Source organism: Lissotriton helveticus, chromosome 9 (assembly GCF_964261635.1).
Source record: "Lissotriton helveticus chromosome 9, aLisHel1.1, whole genome shotgun sequence".
Lineage (NCBI taxonomy): Eukaryota > Metazoa > Chordata > Amphibia > Caudata > Salamandridae > Lissotriton > Lissotriton helveticus.
In genome coordinates, this window is record NC_136070.1 from 1,153,592,965 (window position 1) to 1,153,607,449 (window position 14,485).

General features: G+C 41.6%; 1 protein-coding gene across 3 annotated transcripts in view; it reads right to left on the reverse strand.

Moving 5' to 3' along the window:
* Nucleotides 1-14,485, reverse strand: part of IL17RB (interleukin 17 receptor B) — a 321,832-nt gene that overhangs the window by 13,318 nt on the left and 294,029 nt on the right. For all 3 annotated transcript variants that reach the window (XM_078661590.1, XM_078661589.1, XM_078661591.1), the window contains 2 exons: nt 12,181-12,256; nt 10,208-10,309 (listed from right to left, as the gene is read on the reverse strand). In XM_078661590.1, coding sequence (XP_078517716.1) covers nt 10,208-10,309; nt 12,181-12,256 — 178 coding nt within the window. The remainder of the gene's footprint in view (nt 1-10,207; nt 10,310-12,180; nt 12,257-14,485) is intronic.

Genomic DNA, 14,485 nt, shown 5'->3' on the forward strand with positions numbered 1-14,485 from the left:
CTATTGAAATGCCCTATACCTCGGTGCGCCTAAGAAAGTGACAGCCAAACTCCAAGTAGTGCAAAACACTGCTGCCCGGATTCTTACAGACACCAACAACTGGTGTTCGGCCAAACCGGCTCTTAGAGCACTGCATTGGCTGCCAGTATTGTAAAGAGTGCATTTCAAGGCCCTGCGTCTAACACACAAAATACTATATGGTAAGTCCCCACCTATCCTCAAAGAAGTCATCGTCCTATACACTACCAACAGAACCCTCCGATCCACGAACCTCCATCTGACCCAGACGCCCAGGATCAAGAGGGCTTGATCTGGAGGCCGGCGTTTCTCATACATCGCCTCCAAACTGTTGAGCTCACTTCCACTGGATTTGCGTGCTCAACCCAATCTCCTTCCTTTCCGTAAACTTCTGAAGACCTGGCTGTACCCGTAACTCTCCCCCTCTGCTGTTGCTTGTTTCTATCATTAGCGCTGGGACGCTTACGGGCAGCCATGCACTCTAGAAATCTTTAAACATAAACATAAACAGTGGCCGGAAAAATATGGTTGATGCCTGATTTCCATAGATATCAGTCCAAAGCAAACAGAAAAGTAACCCCTTCCACGCGGGGCTAAGTCCCTCGCAGTGCGGGGGAGGGGGGCTGTGCTCGGCGCTGTGGTGCTCGTGACGAGCCCAGCTCATCATGCTGCACAGTGGAGCTAAGCACATGACGAGCTGAGCTCGTCACGACTCCGCCCACTCCCATGGAACGTCCGCACAGGAGGGGAATTAGCCCCGCATGGGCATTCCGCGGCAGTTATGACAAGCTCAGCTCGTCATGAGCACAGCTCCAATGTGCCTCATGACGAGCTGAGCTCGTCATAAGCATTGAAGGGGTTAAGAAAAACAATAATACAGTACACGAGAATTATACATATAATGACCACTGTTGAAGAGGGATGGTCAACGGATAAGAATGATACTACCAGAAACTAAAATGAGAATTAAAAAAAATAGGACGCAAAAGTGGAAAGAGGCAGGTGAATTATTTATATTAGAAGAGTACAAGCAGGCGAGGACAAGGATGGGGGATAACAAGAGAGATGTTGGCTACTCAGCAACAACAGAGGCTTAGGGGCAGATCTACTAAAATGTAATTGCCCGCAGCAAGGCAACTTGCTGCGTTGCATTAAAGAGAGCAGAAATGCACCGTAGCTACTAAGACATGGCCCATGTCTGTTCTCTCCTAGCACTGGTGCACTGTGCTGTGCCTGAAGGGTCCCTGCGTTACAGGCAGGATTGTTTTTGTGAAGGAAGAAATACGTTTATGCACAAAAACAAGCCTAAGAGGCACATTCTTTCTATGTGTGCAACAGAACGCAGCGCACATGGCGAGAGGAAATAACGAGGAAAAATAAAGAGATTTCTTCTTGTTACGCCTCTGCCAGGTAGCTGCACTATTTTGGTGCAAACCTAGGTTTACAAGTGTTTGTAAATGTGGGTTTGCATTAAAATATATGGGTGGATGCACAGGAATGCCCATGCTCCACCCATGCTCCACCCATGTAATGAGCACACAATGCAAATGAATGCTGCTTTATGTTACTTTGTAAGTACTAAACCACACAAACCAAAAGTTACGCTACCCCGACACAAAAGAAGAGTAAATCTAGGCCTTAATCTGTATTACACAAGGAGGAAGAAGTCATGGGAGGGATAAGAAGTAAAGGCAAGGTTACATGTTTTAAGATGTTTACCCTAATGTAGAGCACCAGACTCTGAGCATAGAGGTGAGAGTTAAGATGGCAGGATAAGAAACATTGGTTTAAAAAAAGTAGGGTATCCTCAACATTGATGGGTAAGTTAGTTAAGGCAGTCATTGGTCAAATGCAAGTACATATCCCAATGCAGAAAGGTATAAGGTGAGTTATGAGTGGAGTCTTCAAAACTGATTATAAGAAGAATAATCTGATGGGAACACAAGGCAGAAGGTGGAGTGAGGGAAGAGACTGGCGTCAAAAGCAGAACACTGAGGTATGGGTTTAGAGCGAGACAAAGCTCATAAAAGTGAGGACCTGATCTCAAGGTAAAGAAAAACTGAAGAAAAAAGGTAGAGCAACAGATAAGCGGAATGGGGGAAAACAGGGAATTACATAGGTTATGAGATGCCTGGAATAGGAGCAAAGGTATGACGGGAGGACTAGATAATAGGGCAGGAGCTGGGAAATAGTTGTGAGAAATAAATAAATAAAATTGTTTTGCGGATTGGAGAGTAAGCAGCATAGGTGGAAGAAGAGATCCAAGTTAGATTAAACACACACACATATATATATATATATATATATATATATATATATTACCTACTGGCGGTCGCCAGTAGGTATATATAGTTAGGATTTTTTCTCTATGGGTTTTTTGAAAATTCTATGTCTAATAACTTTGGCGTTTGTGGACGGAATTGGCTGAAATTTTCAGGAAAATGGCACATTTTGTTTCTGAGCAGCCCTTGAAAATTTGGGGGGGGTTCGTCAAGGGGGGGCTGAGAAAAAAGGGGGGTCCCAAAACGTGTTTTTAACATTGAGTTTTCCATAGGGCGGTTGGCCTCACTTTTAGCCCGAACGGCTGAATGGATATGCACGAAACTTGGCAAAATTGTAGGGACTGGTAGCCCGATGTGCCTTTTGTAGGTCTCAATATATGTGCTACAGTGGATTTTGAGAAATTAACGTTTAAAAAAAGATATATATCTGTAACAGCGGACCGGGCAGCGCTCCAGGACGCGTACTTTTCGCGCAACGGAGCTTTGTGAAGCGAAGCTGATTGGTTCTCCGGCGTGTGTCAACATTCCAAACAGTCCGTAGCGGCCGCCATCTTGTCTCTCGGTAGGATCGAGAGACAAGAGGAGGCCAAAGCGAAGGGGCAAATGACCATAAGGGGGAATAGTAGATCCTCGCTGACCCCCTACGTTTGATGTGGAGGTTTTAAAAGGGCCCCGCGGGGCAAAAAAAATAAAAATAATAATAATCGAACGGCTGAATGGATTTGCACGAAACTTGGCAAAATATTAGGGACTGGTAGCCCGATGTGCCTTTGCTAGGTCTCAATATATGTGCTCCAGTGGATTTTGAGAGATTAACGTTCAAAAAAAGATATATATCTGTAACAGCGCTCCGCTTCGCGTACTTTTCGCGTTACGGAGCTTTGCGAAGCTGATTGGTTCTCCGGCGTCTGTCAACATTCCAAACAGTCCGTAGCGGCCGCCATCTTGTCTCTCGGTAGGATTGAGAGACAAGAGGAGGCCAAAGCGAAGGGGGAAATGACCATAAGGGGGCATAGTAGATCCTTCCTGACCTCTTAGGTTTGATGTACCATTTTGCCAAGTTTGGTGTAATTCCGTTCAGCCATTCAGGCTGTAGACGTATGTAAATGTCCTATGGAAAATTGCATGGGGAAAACACATTTGAAAGTGTTGAAATTTAGAACCAATTAAAATGTTAGTTTGGTTTTGTATTTGTGTGTGATGAAAGTTAATTGGTTATGTATATATTTCAAATGAGAGGAAACCACAGCCATTTTGTGATACTACTGTCTGAGGTACATTTGTGAGGAATTTTTGGTGGTGAATTTCTGGTGTTTGATTTACACAGTACTAACACTTCTCCTACTTTTAAAAAGGTGAGTTGTTAATTTGTAAGGGGAACTATGTTGTACACTTGAAGATAATTTGAAAAATGTTTTCTGTTATTTATTTGCAGTCCTTCTGTTATACTAAATACTTGATAAAGTTAGTTTTATATTATGTATTACTAAAAACGATAAATGAAAGTGATTATTTTTTTCTGCAATTTACAGCAAGCAATTTCAAAATAAAATGGCTCACAATGAAGAGACCGTGGCAATTTCTTTTGAATTGTCCACTACATTGATTGAAATTGAGAGCACCAATAATGAAATATTGTCACAAGGAGGAGATGACTTGTATGATTCCATTAGATTGATTGAAATGGACAGCACCAATAATGAAATATTGGCACAAGGAGATGACTTGAATGATTCCACTACATTGATTGAAATTGAGAGCACCAATAATGAAATATTGTCACAAGGAGGAGATGACTTGTATGATTCCATTAGATTGATTGAAATGGACAGCACCAATAATGAAATATTGTCACAAGGAGGAGATGACTTGAATGATTCCACTACATTGATTGAAATTGAGAGCACCAATAATGAAATATTGTCACGAGGAGATGACTTGAATGATTCCACTACATTGATTGAAATTGACAGCACCAATAATGAAATATTGTCACAAGGAGGAGATGACTTGAATGATTTTTTTGATCAATCTCTTGATGGCGAATTTATCGAATGTTTGGAGACCATAGAGTTACAAGAATCATCATTGCAGACTTTTCATGAGGACATTGCTGATGAGGACATGTTACTAGTTCTTTCAAATTTAGAAAATTCTGAAGAATAAATTTATATTTAGAAATCAAAAATTGTTTGAGACATTATTCATTTTTATTTTTAATTTATGAGGTTGTAGCGAAGTGATTGTAGTATAAAATGAGACTTATAGTATAGAGTGCAACATTTTTATGTTACATGGTAAGTTTACTCATATTTACTTCCCTTCTGCCACTATATTATCTCCAATGTGTATTTGACATCTCTTCTTCATCTCCGGCCTCCTTTCTCTCACTGTGTCTCCGATGCATCTTATCGCTGCTATTTTGTGTAATTACAGAAGAGAGTAAAATAAAATAGTTCGGAACGTGAAAAGGGGGCAAAGTAGAGTACTCCTCACCCCCTAGGCCTTTTTAGGCGGTCCCAAAAGGATCAGTTTCTGCTTTCCTGAGAGATTATGGTATGAGTTCCATATACCACAATAACTTGCATTACAACATGCAAGATATCTATCTCCTTTTGGAGATATTCGCGCGAAGCGCGAATATCTCCAAAAAGTAACACCTGCCCTGAGCAGTTCTTAGCCATGTTATCCAATGGGAGGTGGATAACATGGCTAAGAGCATTAGCTCGGTAATGCATGAATATCGCTGAGTTTTTAGCGATATTGATGCATTGCGGCCGTTTATTATCGCATTTGCGATAAACCTTGATAATAGCAAGGTTTATCTTCGATAATTTCTGACGATGCTTAGCGGTAAAAAATTCGTTGGTAAGCATCGTTAGCGATAAATATCGCTTAACTTTGGTAATATGCCCCAACGTCTGTTAACGTTCGATTCGAAGGAAATGAGGAAGTGTTGAAAAACATTGTTTGCGCCATCTTGCCTTTTTTGAAATGCCACACTTTTGTGGTGCACGGCAGCCATTTTAGATGTCTTGACCAGACCCACTCTCTGCACGCTGTCGATTCGTAGCATGGCTCCTCACCCTCGCAAGCATCTTCCCCAGGCACTGGTCACCCCCGCTCTCTGTCTTATGCATGGGCAATAAACCTCCCCCCATCTGCGCTGCTCCTCCCTGAAAATCACACTCTGTGCCCGCCCGACACCTCCCTTTCGCCCTATTCACTACCGCACCCTCTGACACTCCTCTTCCTCTGTGTCCGATTGTCCAGGCTATCAGCTAGCCCTGCAGATGTAGTTTATGGCCCCAGCTGTAAAGAATCACCCCTCTTCAAAGGAGTTATAGTAGATCAAGGCCCACACCCGATGAGATCCGTCACACCACACGCGTTCCTACTATCTGAAAACCATCCTGTATTGTGATTGGGGAGGGGACCGAGCCTGAAGCGGAAGATTCCAGGAATGACTCTTGGTACATCAAAGTTTTTACAACTATGTGTCACATAAAAAATATGTAGCACTCCAACAAAGTAGTAGGAATATAAAACTTTAATAACATATAAATATATACAACAAAACAAAAACAGTAAAAACATTTAAACAAGGAAGAGACCGTGGCAATTTCTTTTGAATTATCCAATAGATTTATTGAAATTGACAGCACCAATAATGAAATATTCTTGTCAGTAGCGGTCTGTTGTGCGAATAGTTACAAGGCAGCAGAACGCGCTGAAATCTAGATGGCACGAAAGTGATGTCTAGTAAGTTGCCGCCCAGCAAATAACGGCGTGGGGCGCCGCGGGGGTGAGTGAGTCCAGTAGGCACCACAGCTATTCTTACCGGCATCGCAGAATTACTGCTGGGGACAATGCCTGTGCTGTAGCAGGGTCACAGCAGAAACAAAAAGGATTTTGTTGAAGATGTTGTTGGTTTTAAATTTGAAAACAGTTCTGGTGTCAACTGCTATGCTAATGTAGTGGTTAATGTTTTGTTTTCTCTAGAAAATGTAAAAGAGGGGGAGGCAGTCCAAAGTTCCGTTAAAAGGGCAAAGGAAAGGATCGGTGGTTTGAACTATCAGTGAAAAAGGGGAGGGGGTGCAACAATTTTTCCTACCGGGTCACACTGTGCTTTCACCGGAACTGAGGTCTGCAGGATTCTAGTAATTCAAAGTGAGGCTGGCGCCAGCATGGGAGCGCCGACGTCCCGCGGATACAGTTTCGTCACTCCACGGGCGATCATGGCAGTCATTCCCCATCGGGGGTCGGAGACTCCCGCGGCTCCTCTAGAATCTTCAAGGTCGTGGAGGACTACGGTGGTGGAGTCAAGCAGTGACCGGGCCATTTCTTTATGCTGGGCCCGCTCTTGCCAGGTCGACCGCCATTTTGAGAGTTCGGTAGCTACTGGCGATCGCGGGGTCAAATGAGCGGACGGGCTCCACCCTGCCGGGCGAGACGTTGCAGCATGGCCACAGTGGAAGAACCCTTTTCCGGGCGCCTGGAGCGCTGAGGGTGCAGCTGGGAAGCCTCCACCTGGGGAGGCGGGAGAGGCCTGTTCGCACCGTCTCTCCCTCCCAGTGCACCCCACGGCGTCTCGCTTGAGATTTGGTATGGCCGGACCAGGCGATGAGGACGAGGGGGGGGGGTCGGAGGCATGTGCAAGAAATCCCCCCCCAGTGTTGTCGCAGCCATTATTCAAGAAAGAAGAAGTGTCCCGTCCGTCTTCGGGCCGGGCTTCCGGTAGATGTCGGCCGGACGCCCCTGGCTCTGGCCCCATGAACGGGTTTCTTGGTTTATCGGCTGCAGCCGGATCCCGTCGTCCTCGGCCCCCCGACCGTTGGTGGCCGGACCGGAAGAGCATGTGGCGGGAGTACCTGCAACTCTCAAGGGCCACCGCGGCCGGACTGGGAGAGAGACGGGAGGGTCGAGGAGACATTCCCCCCCCCTGCAACTGTTCAGCGTTGTAAAGGCAATCCCCTGGCCGGGTCCCGCTGGCCTCGGCCTCTCCTCCGGCTACACCCTACGTTAGGATCTCCTGGCCGAGGCGTGGCAGCAGGACCTGCCTTATATGGGCTGCTCCCGGCTGGGCGTAGCCGCAACCCTGCCCCACCTTGGAAGTTTCCAGAGTGGGGGCGGATGTTCTACTGACTTGCATTTTCCCTAGTCTATCGATTTTTTTGGCGTGGCAGGCGGTGGGACAGCGAGGGGTGATTTGGTTTCTCTTACTGTTTTTCTGGTCTCTCACCACTGGCATATTTTAACGTTTTCTTGTTTCTAGGACATTAATAGGTTTTATCATTACGTTATGTTATCGTTTCTTTGTTCGTTGTTTAATAAAAGTTCATGTTCATCAGTGGCCTACTGATTTTCGTTTTCCTATTCTTTTCTTTCCAGGTTGTTTCATGCTAAAGTTTCTGTTAACAGGATACAGTGATCACTTCGTTATTATTGCATATGTCCTTTTCACTAGGGGTGCTCTCTGGTCGGGCCAGATAACGTATCTCTAGTAAATGGTCTGGGTGAAACAGGTGCATCAATCAGTGGGGAGTAGATAGGCATGACAGATTACAACGGGGGAGAAAGGTCCGCATTACGTACCCTTTCACTACTTGCAAAGATTTTCCTACGTTTATTTGCAAACAGGGAATACCTCCAAAAAGAACTAATTCCCAAACAGTCAATGTTCGGACAATCAATCAATCAATGAGGAATGAAATAGGTACGACGTGTTAAAGGCTTGCGTTACCTACCCTTCACTATCTGCAAAGGGAGAGAGAATATTCCTATTCTTCCTCGTTTGCAGGCAGAGAAGATCCTTAAGAGAACCAACTTCGAACAATTCAATGCTCGATTGAAACAATCAACAAGGGGTACTGTGAACACAAATGAACGCCGCTTATATACATACGCATTGCTATTTTCAACAGGTTGTTCCTAATGTTTCTATTTTAGCGAGGTCAAAAAGAGATCCCATTAGTGGCCTACTGATTTTGTTCGATTCCGTTTGTTTTTTTACACGATTTTTCGCTATCTGCAAAGACTAAACAGAGTATTGCGACTCTGTGCTTGTTTGTAAATAGAGAATGAACCAAAGAGAACAATCAATCAAATGGAGAGAGAAGCAGGCACGACGGATTACAAAGGGGGCAAAGGGCTGCGTTAACTACCCTTCACTATCTGCAAAGAGAGAGTACTCCTAATAGAAATGAGGGGTGGGGGGCAGCATTCAAAGCAGATCAGTGTGCATAAACACGAAAATGTTTTTACTTACCACGTACTTGACATTCGACAGCTTATGATATTTGCTATTAAAAAACCATTGAAATTCACTGAAAAAACCATAGGTTATAGACCATATATAGTTAGGAATTAGCATTTACAAAACCTTGAAAATTCACTGAAAAAACCATAGGTTATAGACCATATATAGTTAGGAATTAGCATTTACAAAACCTTGAAAATTCACTGCAAAAACCATAGGTTAGAGACCATATATAGTTAGCTGGACATTTTATTGACATAAAACCAATGAAATTCCATATATAGTTAGTTGCACTAACTATATATCGCGCACCCGCAATCCACTGCTGATGATGTCACATATTACATCATTCATGACATGGTCAGTGACATCACTGATGACATCACTGATGACATCTCAAATGACATCACTGATGACATCACTGATGACATCTCATTTGACATCAATGACCACATCACTGATGATATCATTCATGTGACAATACAATGCATCTCCTCACATTTTAATATAACCTCTGTTTCACCCAGTGTTAAAAAGAGTATAATTTTTGAAACCATTGACACACCAATACTAGTTACTACATACGCACTCACTGATTGCTACGTCTACCCACACCTTCACTCATTCACCCATACAATCATTCATACATACAATCACTCATCTTTACAACACTATCATATGCACTCATACACCTATACAGACACTCACAGTCTGCCACTCATCCATGGAGTTACTCACACACCTAGTCAGTCCTGTAAAGAATCAATGAGACTTCCATTTTCTTGTCTATACAGTTAAACATAGAGCACCTTACATTTTCAAACATATACTAACACATACTTACCTTCTTATACAATCATTGATACAAGTACAGATTGATCTGCACAGAGTCACACACCTCCCAGCTAGCCACACACACACTCAGTCTCCCATGCAAATACTTGGGCAATCAATCAATAACCCATATAGTTACTCATATAGCTACTGATCAACACATGCAGCAGTTTACAGAACAACAGACATAATGATGCACAAATTAAGACAGTTTAGTCACTAACCCATGCACTCAGTGAGACACTTTTAATCACTCACTCATACAGTCAGTCATGCACCTACTAAATCCTTCGTCCAGACACTTACACATCCACTCATTCTTCAATATGTAAGACATATTTAAACTTTATAGAAACAAAAAATCACTGGATGTTGTTATCAGTGATGTCATCAGTGATGTCATTTGAGATGTCATCAGTGATGTCATCAGTGATGTCACTGACCATGTCATGAATGATGTAATATGTGACATCATCAGCAGTGGATTGCGGGTGCGCGATATATAGTTAGTGCAACTAACTATATATGGAATTTCATTGGTTTTATGTCAATAAAATGTCCAGCTAACTATATATGGTCTCTAACCTATGGTTTTTGCAGTGAATTTTCAAGGTTTTGTAAATGCTAATTCCTAACTATATATGGTCTATAACCTATGTTTTTTTCAGTGAATATATATATACATATATATATATATTATATAGAATATTTTTTTTTATGTTACTTTCTATAGAAATGCAAAGGTATTGTTAAATTCTTGGCAATAGAAACTAAAACAAGAATAGTCTTAAATCTGTATTAATATTGTTCTTACCATATTTACAAATGTAATACAAGGATAGAGCAAGTGCGCAGACCACAACAAACGTGCTAAGCAAAATGATGAGAATGTTGGTCCTGGATTCTGGCTCTGGGGCTAAAGAGAACAGAAACATGTTCAATGTATGCTTCTTATTCAAGTAGTTTATTCAATAAATATATACAACATTGGTACATGTATGAGACTGTGATATCAAACACAAATGAGTTTTGAATTTTGCGGAAGGAAAACAACATTCTTATAATTGTGACCACAAAAAATTGCTGGAGAAGGTGGTATCGCGAGATTCGAATAAAAAATTCTGCTACAGCTACAGGCAAAATAGTGGCACATTGGAACCCTACAGCCAAAGTAGAAGCCAAAGTGCCCTTTTATTCCATTATGTTTCCTCTGTTATGGAGTGCACTGAAGGCGTATAATAAAAATGAAATAATTTTCCCCGTTGCATACAATCGATATTTTTACAACCCAACCTTGGCTAACCTCAAACAGGTGAACCACGCATATTCATTCCCATACTATATTTAGCAAAATAGCTTTCAAGATCCTAAAAGTTTGGGGCAAACATCACATTTGTCATTCCTTTAAACAATTCAAAGTATCAAATAAGTTAGTCAACAATCTGCAAAGCAACCCAGATACATTAACAGCCAAAACATTCTCACAACATGCAATGCACATTGGTTTCAGTGGTTGGCACACTGATAATATGTGTCTAGAAAACTTGGAAGAGAAGCAAATGCACTGCAACAATTAAGTGACCTGAACCCAAAACAAGATGAACGCAATTCCATTAAGAAGATACTGCAACTGTGGCTTTAAGTGAAAATCTGGGCTGGTAAATTGAATGCTACCAGTAAGACTGCAGCACTTATTGTGGCATCCACTTAAGTAGCCCCCTAACACATGTTGAAGGCCTTCCATTGCAGCCTGCTGGTAGTTTAAACTGCCAATTCAACTTGGTAAATGTACCCCCTTGCCAAGCTGTAAACATTTATTTTATTACATATAAGTCCCCTCTGATGTAGGCACTAGACAACTCATAGGGCAGGGTGCATTGGAATTATAAGGTTGGCCATGTACTTTTAAATTGTACATGTCCTGGTAGTGAAAACCACAGAAATTCTAGGATAACATTGGGTTGCCGGAATCCATTTAATATGTACTAACCTGTGATTGGGACCAGGTAGGAAAAACGTATGGTGTCTGAAAAAGTATAATTCAAAATTCTCTTTAATGTTAAAGTTGGATTTTTGATCACAATTTTGAAAATGTCACTTTTAGAAAGTTTGCATTTCCCTGCCCTAACTATTTTGTGCTTGCAGCCTGTTACTTGGTCACATGACGGGGTGTAGTTGGCTGCTGGATTTTGCATATTCCTCCCAGACAGCCACACAGTAGAGGGATTAGGTGTTCCTGGATGAACCGTCACTGGCAGGTTTGAGAGGGTGTAGCCAAGCACAGTCCCACTTGCAGGTCAATAGGCTGTACCCTGCCTTTGCACAAAGAACTTTACACTAGTCCACTGTGCCTGCATATTGGCTGGAGCTGGGGCAAGGAGGCAGAAAATGAAATTCCAAGCATTTCAGAGAGAAACTCTCAAAAGTGTACTTTTTATTTTGTGGCTTGTGCTGCGACCTGAAGCACAAGCCGCAAAAGGAAAGATGCACTTTCCGACTGCTGTGAAGGTGGTTGCATCATAACTAGGGAAACGGGGCCTCCAACTCCTTATCGGGTGATCCCGTTTCCGAAATGATACAGGGTGGACACTCATGTGACCCGTTAAGGTCCCACGCAAAGATATCACTGCGTACATGTAAATCATTTTTTTGATCGACAAAAAAACGAACTAATCAATGTCTTCGCTTGGCTTTTTAGCTCACTTGTGTCAGGTCCCTCACAAATTGCGTAATGCTGATAAGTTATGGTTAGCAATATATTTGCGTAGTATGCATATTAATAATTACCTGTGATATGAATGCAGTCAACCTTTTTTTGATGCCTTTTGCAGTCATTCTGACATGTTGGAAGTATAGGATATACCTGAAAAACAAATATGCGTTGGGGTCTGAAAAGAAAGCAAGTCTTTTGTAACTTAAGCACCGCATAAAGAATTAGTTGAGGCAACAGAAAGCTTTGCCTCGTGCCATCAAGGTGACAGTGAGAACCACTGGGCACACAATTTGGTAATTGAGTTTTAATACTACCATGATGAAGCTGTTGGAAAGGGGCTTTGGGTGGCCCCAAGGAGGGGCCCATCACCTGTGTGCCCCTGCTAAGTTGCCTTGGGGGCCCTAGTAGTGCGTCCCCACACATCCATGCACTATGTACTATGTCCTACTATTGAGGGTAAGTGTGATAACATCAATTTTGATATGGATGGCTAGTGACAATATGATTTTTTTTTTAAACAGATTTTATTGGGGTTCATATATGAAGAGCATACATCCTTTTCAAATTATCATTGAATATCAGCTGAGCTCACTATGTCGTAAGTGTCAATTCAGATATAACAGAATATTGTTTCACCCTTCAGCAAGTCAGTTGCATTCTCTGTAATCCCAGCGTGTATTGTCCAACCGTATCAGTAACAGGAGCCTAATAAAATGAACAGGAATATGTCAATAGCATAGCACTGTAACTGATTTTGTGCGATCTTTTTTGTTTCTCTCTCTTATGCTTACAGATATTACCAGAAATACCTGACATCACTACGCAGGACTACTGGTGTTGTATCGTTTCTTTTTATTATCACTTTAGATGGTATTAGCAGCAGCATTACTAATATTCTTTTTGGTCCTGCAGAAAGCCACTGATACAGAGTACTGACCAAATAGGCTGAAACATGTCAACCCGTTTTTAGAGTCGTTTTATATCCATACTACTCTTTGCACTGCTTTTTAAACCCTGCCAGTGAGAGCATTCCAACAAAGACAGTTTTGTGCATCTTCCTAGGCAGTTTTAATTCACCATTAGTTTATCCTTCCTTTTGTTGCGCTGCACTCTCACTACACCACGATCTTCACATATGGGATTTTAGCATCCTAGCTCCTTGATTGAACATCCGTGAAAACATCTCTGAGCTCCTTCCTCACAGGGATGAAGTTGTAGCTCCCAGTAGGACTAGGATTTCCTACTGGTAGGAGGAACCCATATGATGAAGCATGTCACCCTTGGGTGAGTGAGGATTCTTGTCCTAAAGGGATGATTTCCCTTCTTTTGGTAGTATCCATTACAATTTTGAGAGAGTCCAGACATAGATTGCTCTTCCTTTTTCATGGTATGGTTTTTGTGCTAAATATCTAGACCCGTGGTGGCATTGTGTTACAGGACTGAGAACTTACCTGTAGGAAGAAAAAAAGCACAAGCACTTTTTAAATTTGTGTAAACACTGCCAGAAGGTGGTGGCATTCTATGAACAAAGCTTTAAATTAATTTACAATATTAAGAGCAGAAAACTGTATTTTTTGTGAAGGTAACAGAGTGCTGTACCTATTTTCCTGCCTCCTGGCCTCTGTGTGCAGTTGTCCTCTTTTAAAAGAATGCCAAGTGTGTTGCACCTGTTTAAATGACTGTACCTGCTGAAATGTTAAATTGGTACAGCTATGTAGCAGTAGCATGTTACTGGTAGAGGGAGTCCCTGTTCCATTAGATTGTTAGGAGTAAAAAATTATGTCATATATTTGACTGGAGAACATGACTGCAAGCTATTGGGAAGGCAAATTTATTCTCTTGTGTGTGCACCACGCATCCTCAGGCCTATATTTTTGTATACAAAATTCTTGGGCTCGCATTGAAGGCATGTGTTTTTTAGAGACACGAGTGCCCCAGTGTTTGGACTAAATATCGAGTTAACAATATCAAGAGACAGAAATATCGGAAAATAAATATTGTGACACAAATATATTGATGCACAAATATTGTTGAGAAGAATATCGTTTTTGGAGGTAAGTAATATCGTTTTGAAAAGTATTCATGCTTTTAATATCGATTTGAATATTAAAGTGGTTAAAAATATCATGCTTTAATTCTTTGAATGTGTTTCATTTGATATATATATTTAATGTGTTACTATTGTTTATGTAAATGTTATTCATTTTTCTTAAACTATAGCGTGTCATTTTTAGAGATTAAGAATTCTTTATTTAATTTTTAATAGTAATTTATAGTGTTGTGGGTTGTTTGGTTAATAGAGGTTTGCAATGGGAAGTTAATTAGATAATAATTATAAATGTGTTAGTAAATGTATACAGTTATAAGATATATATTTAT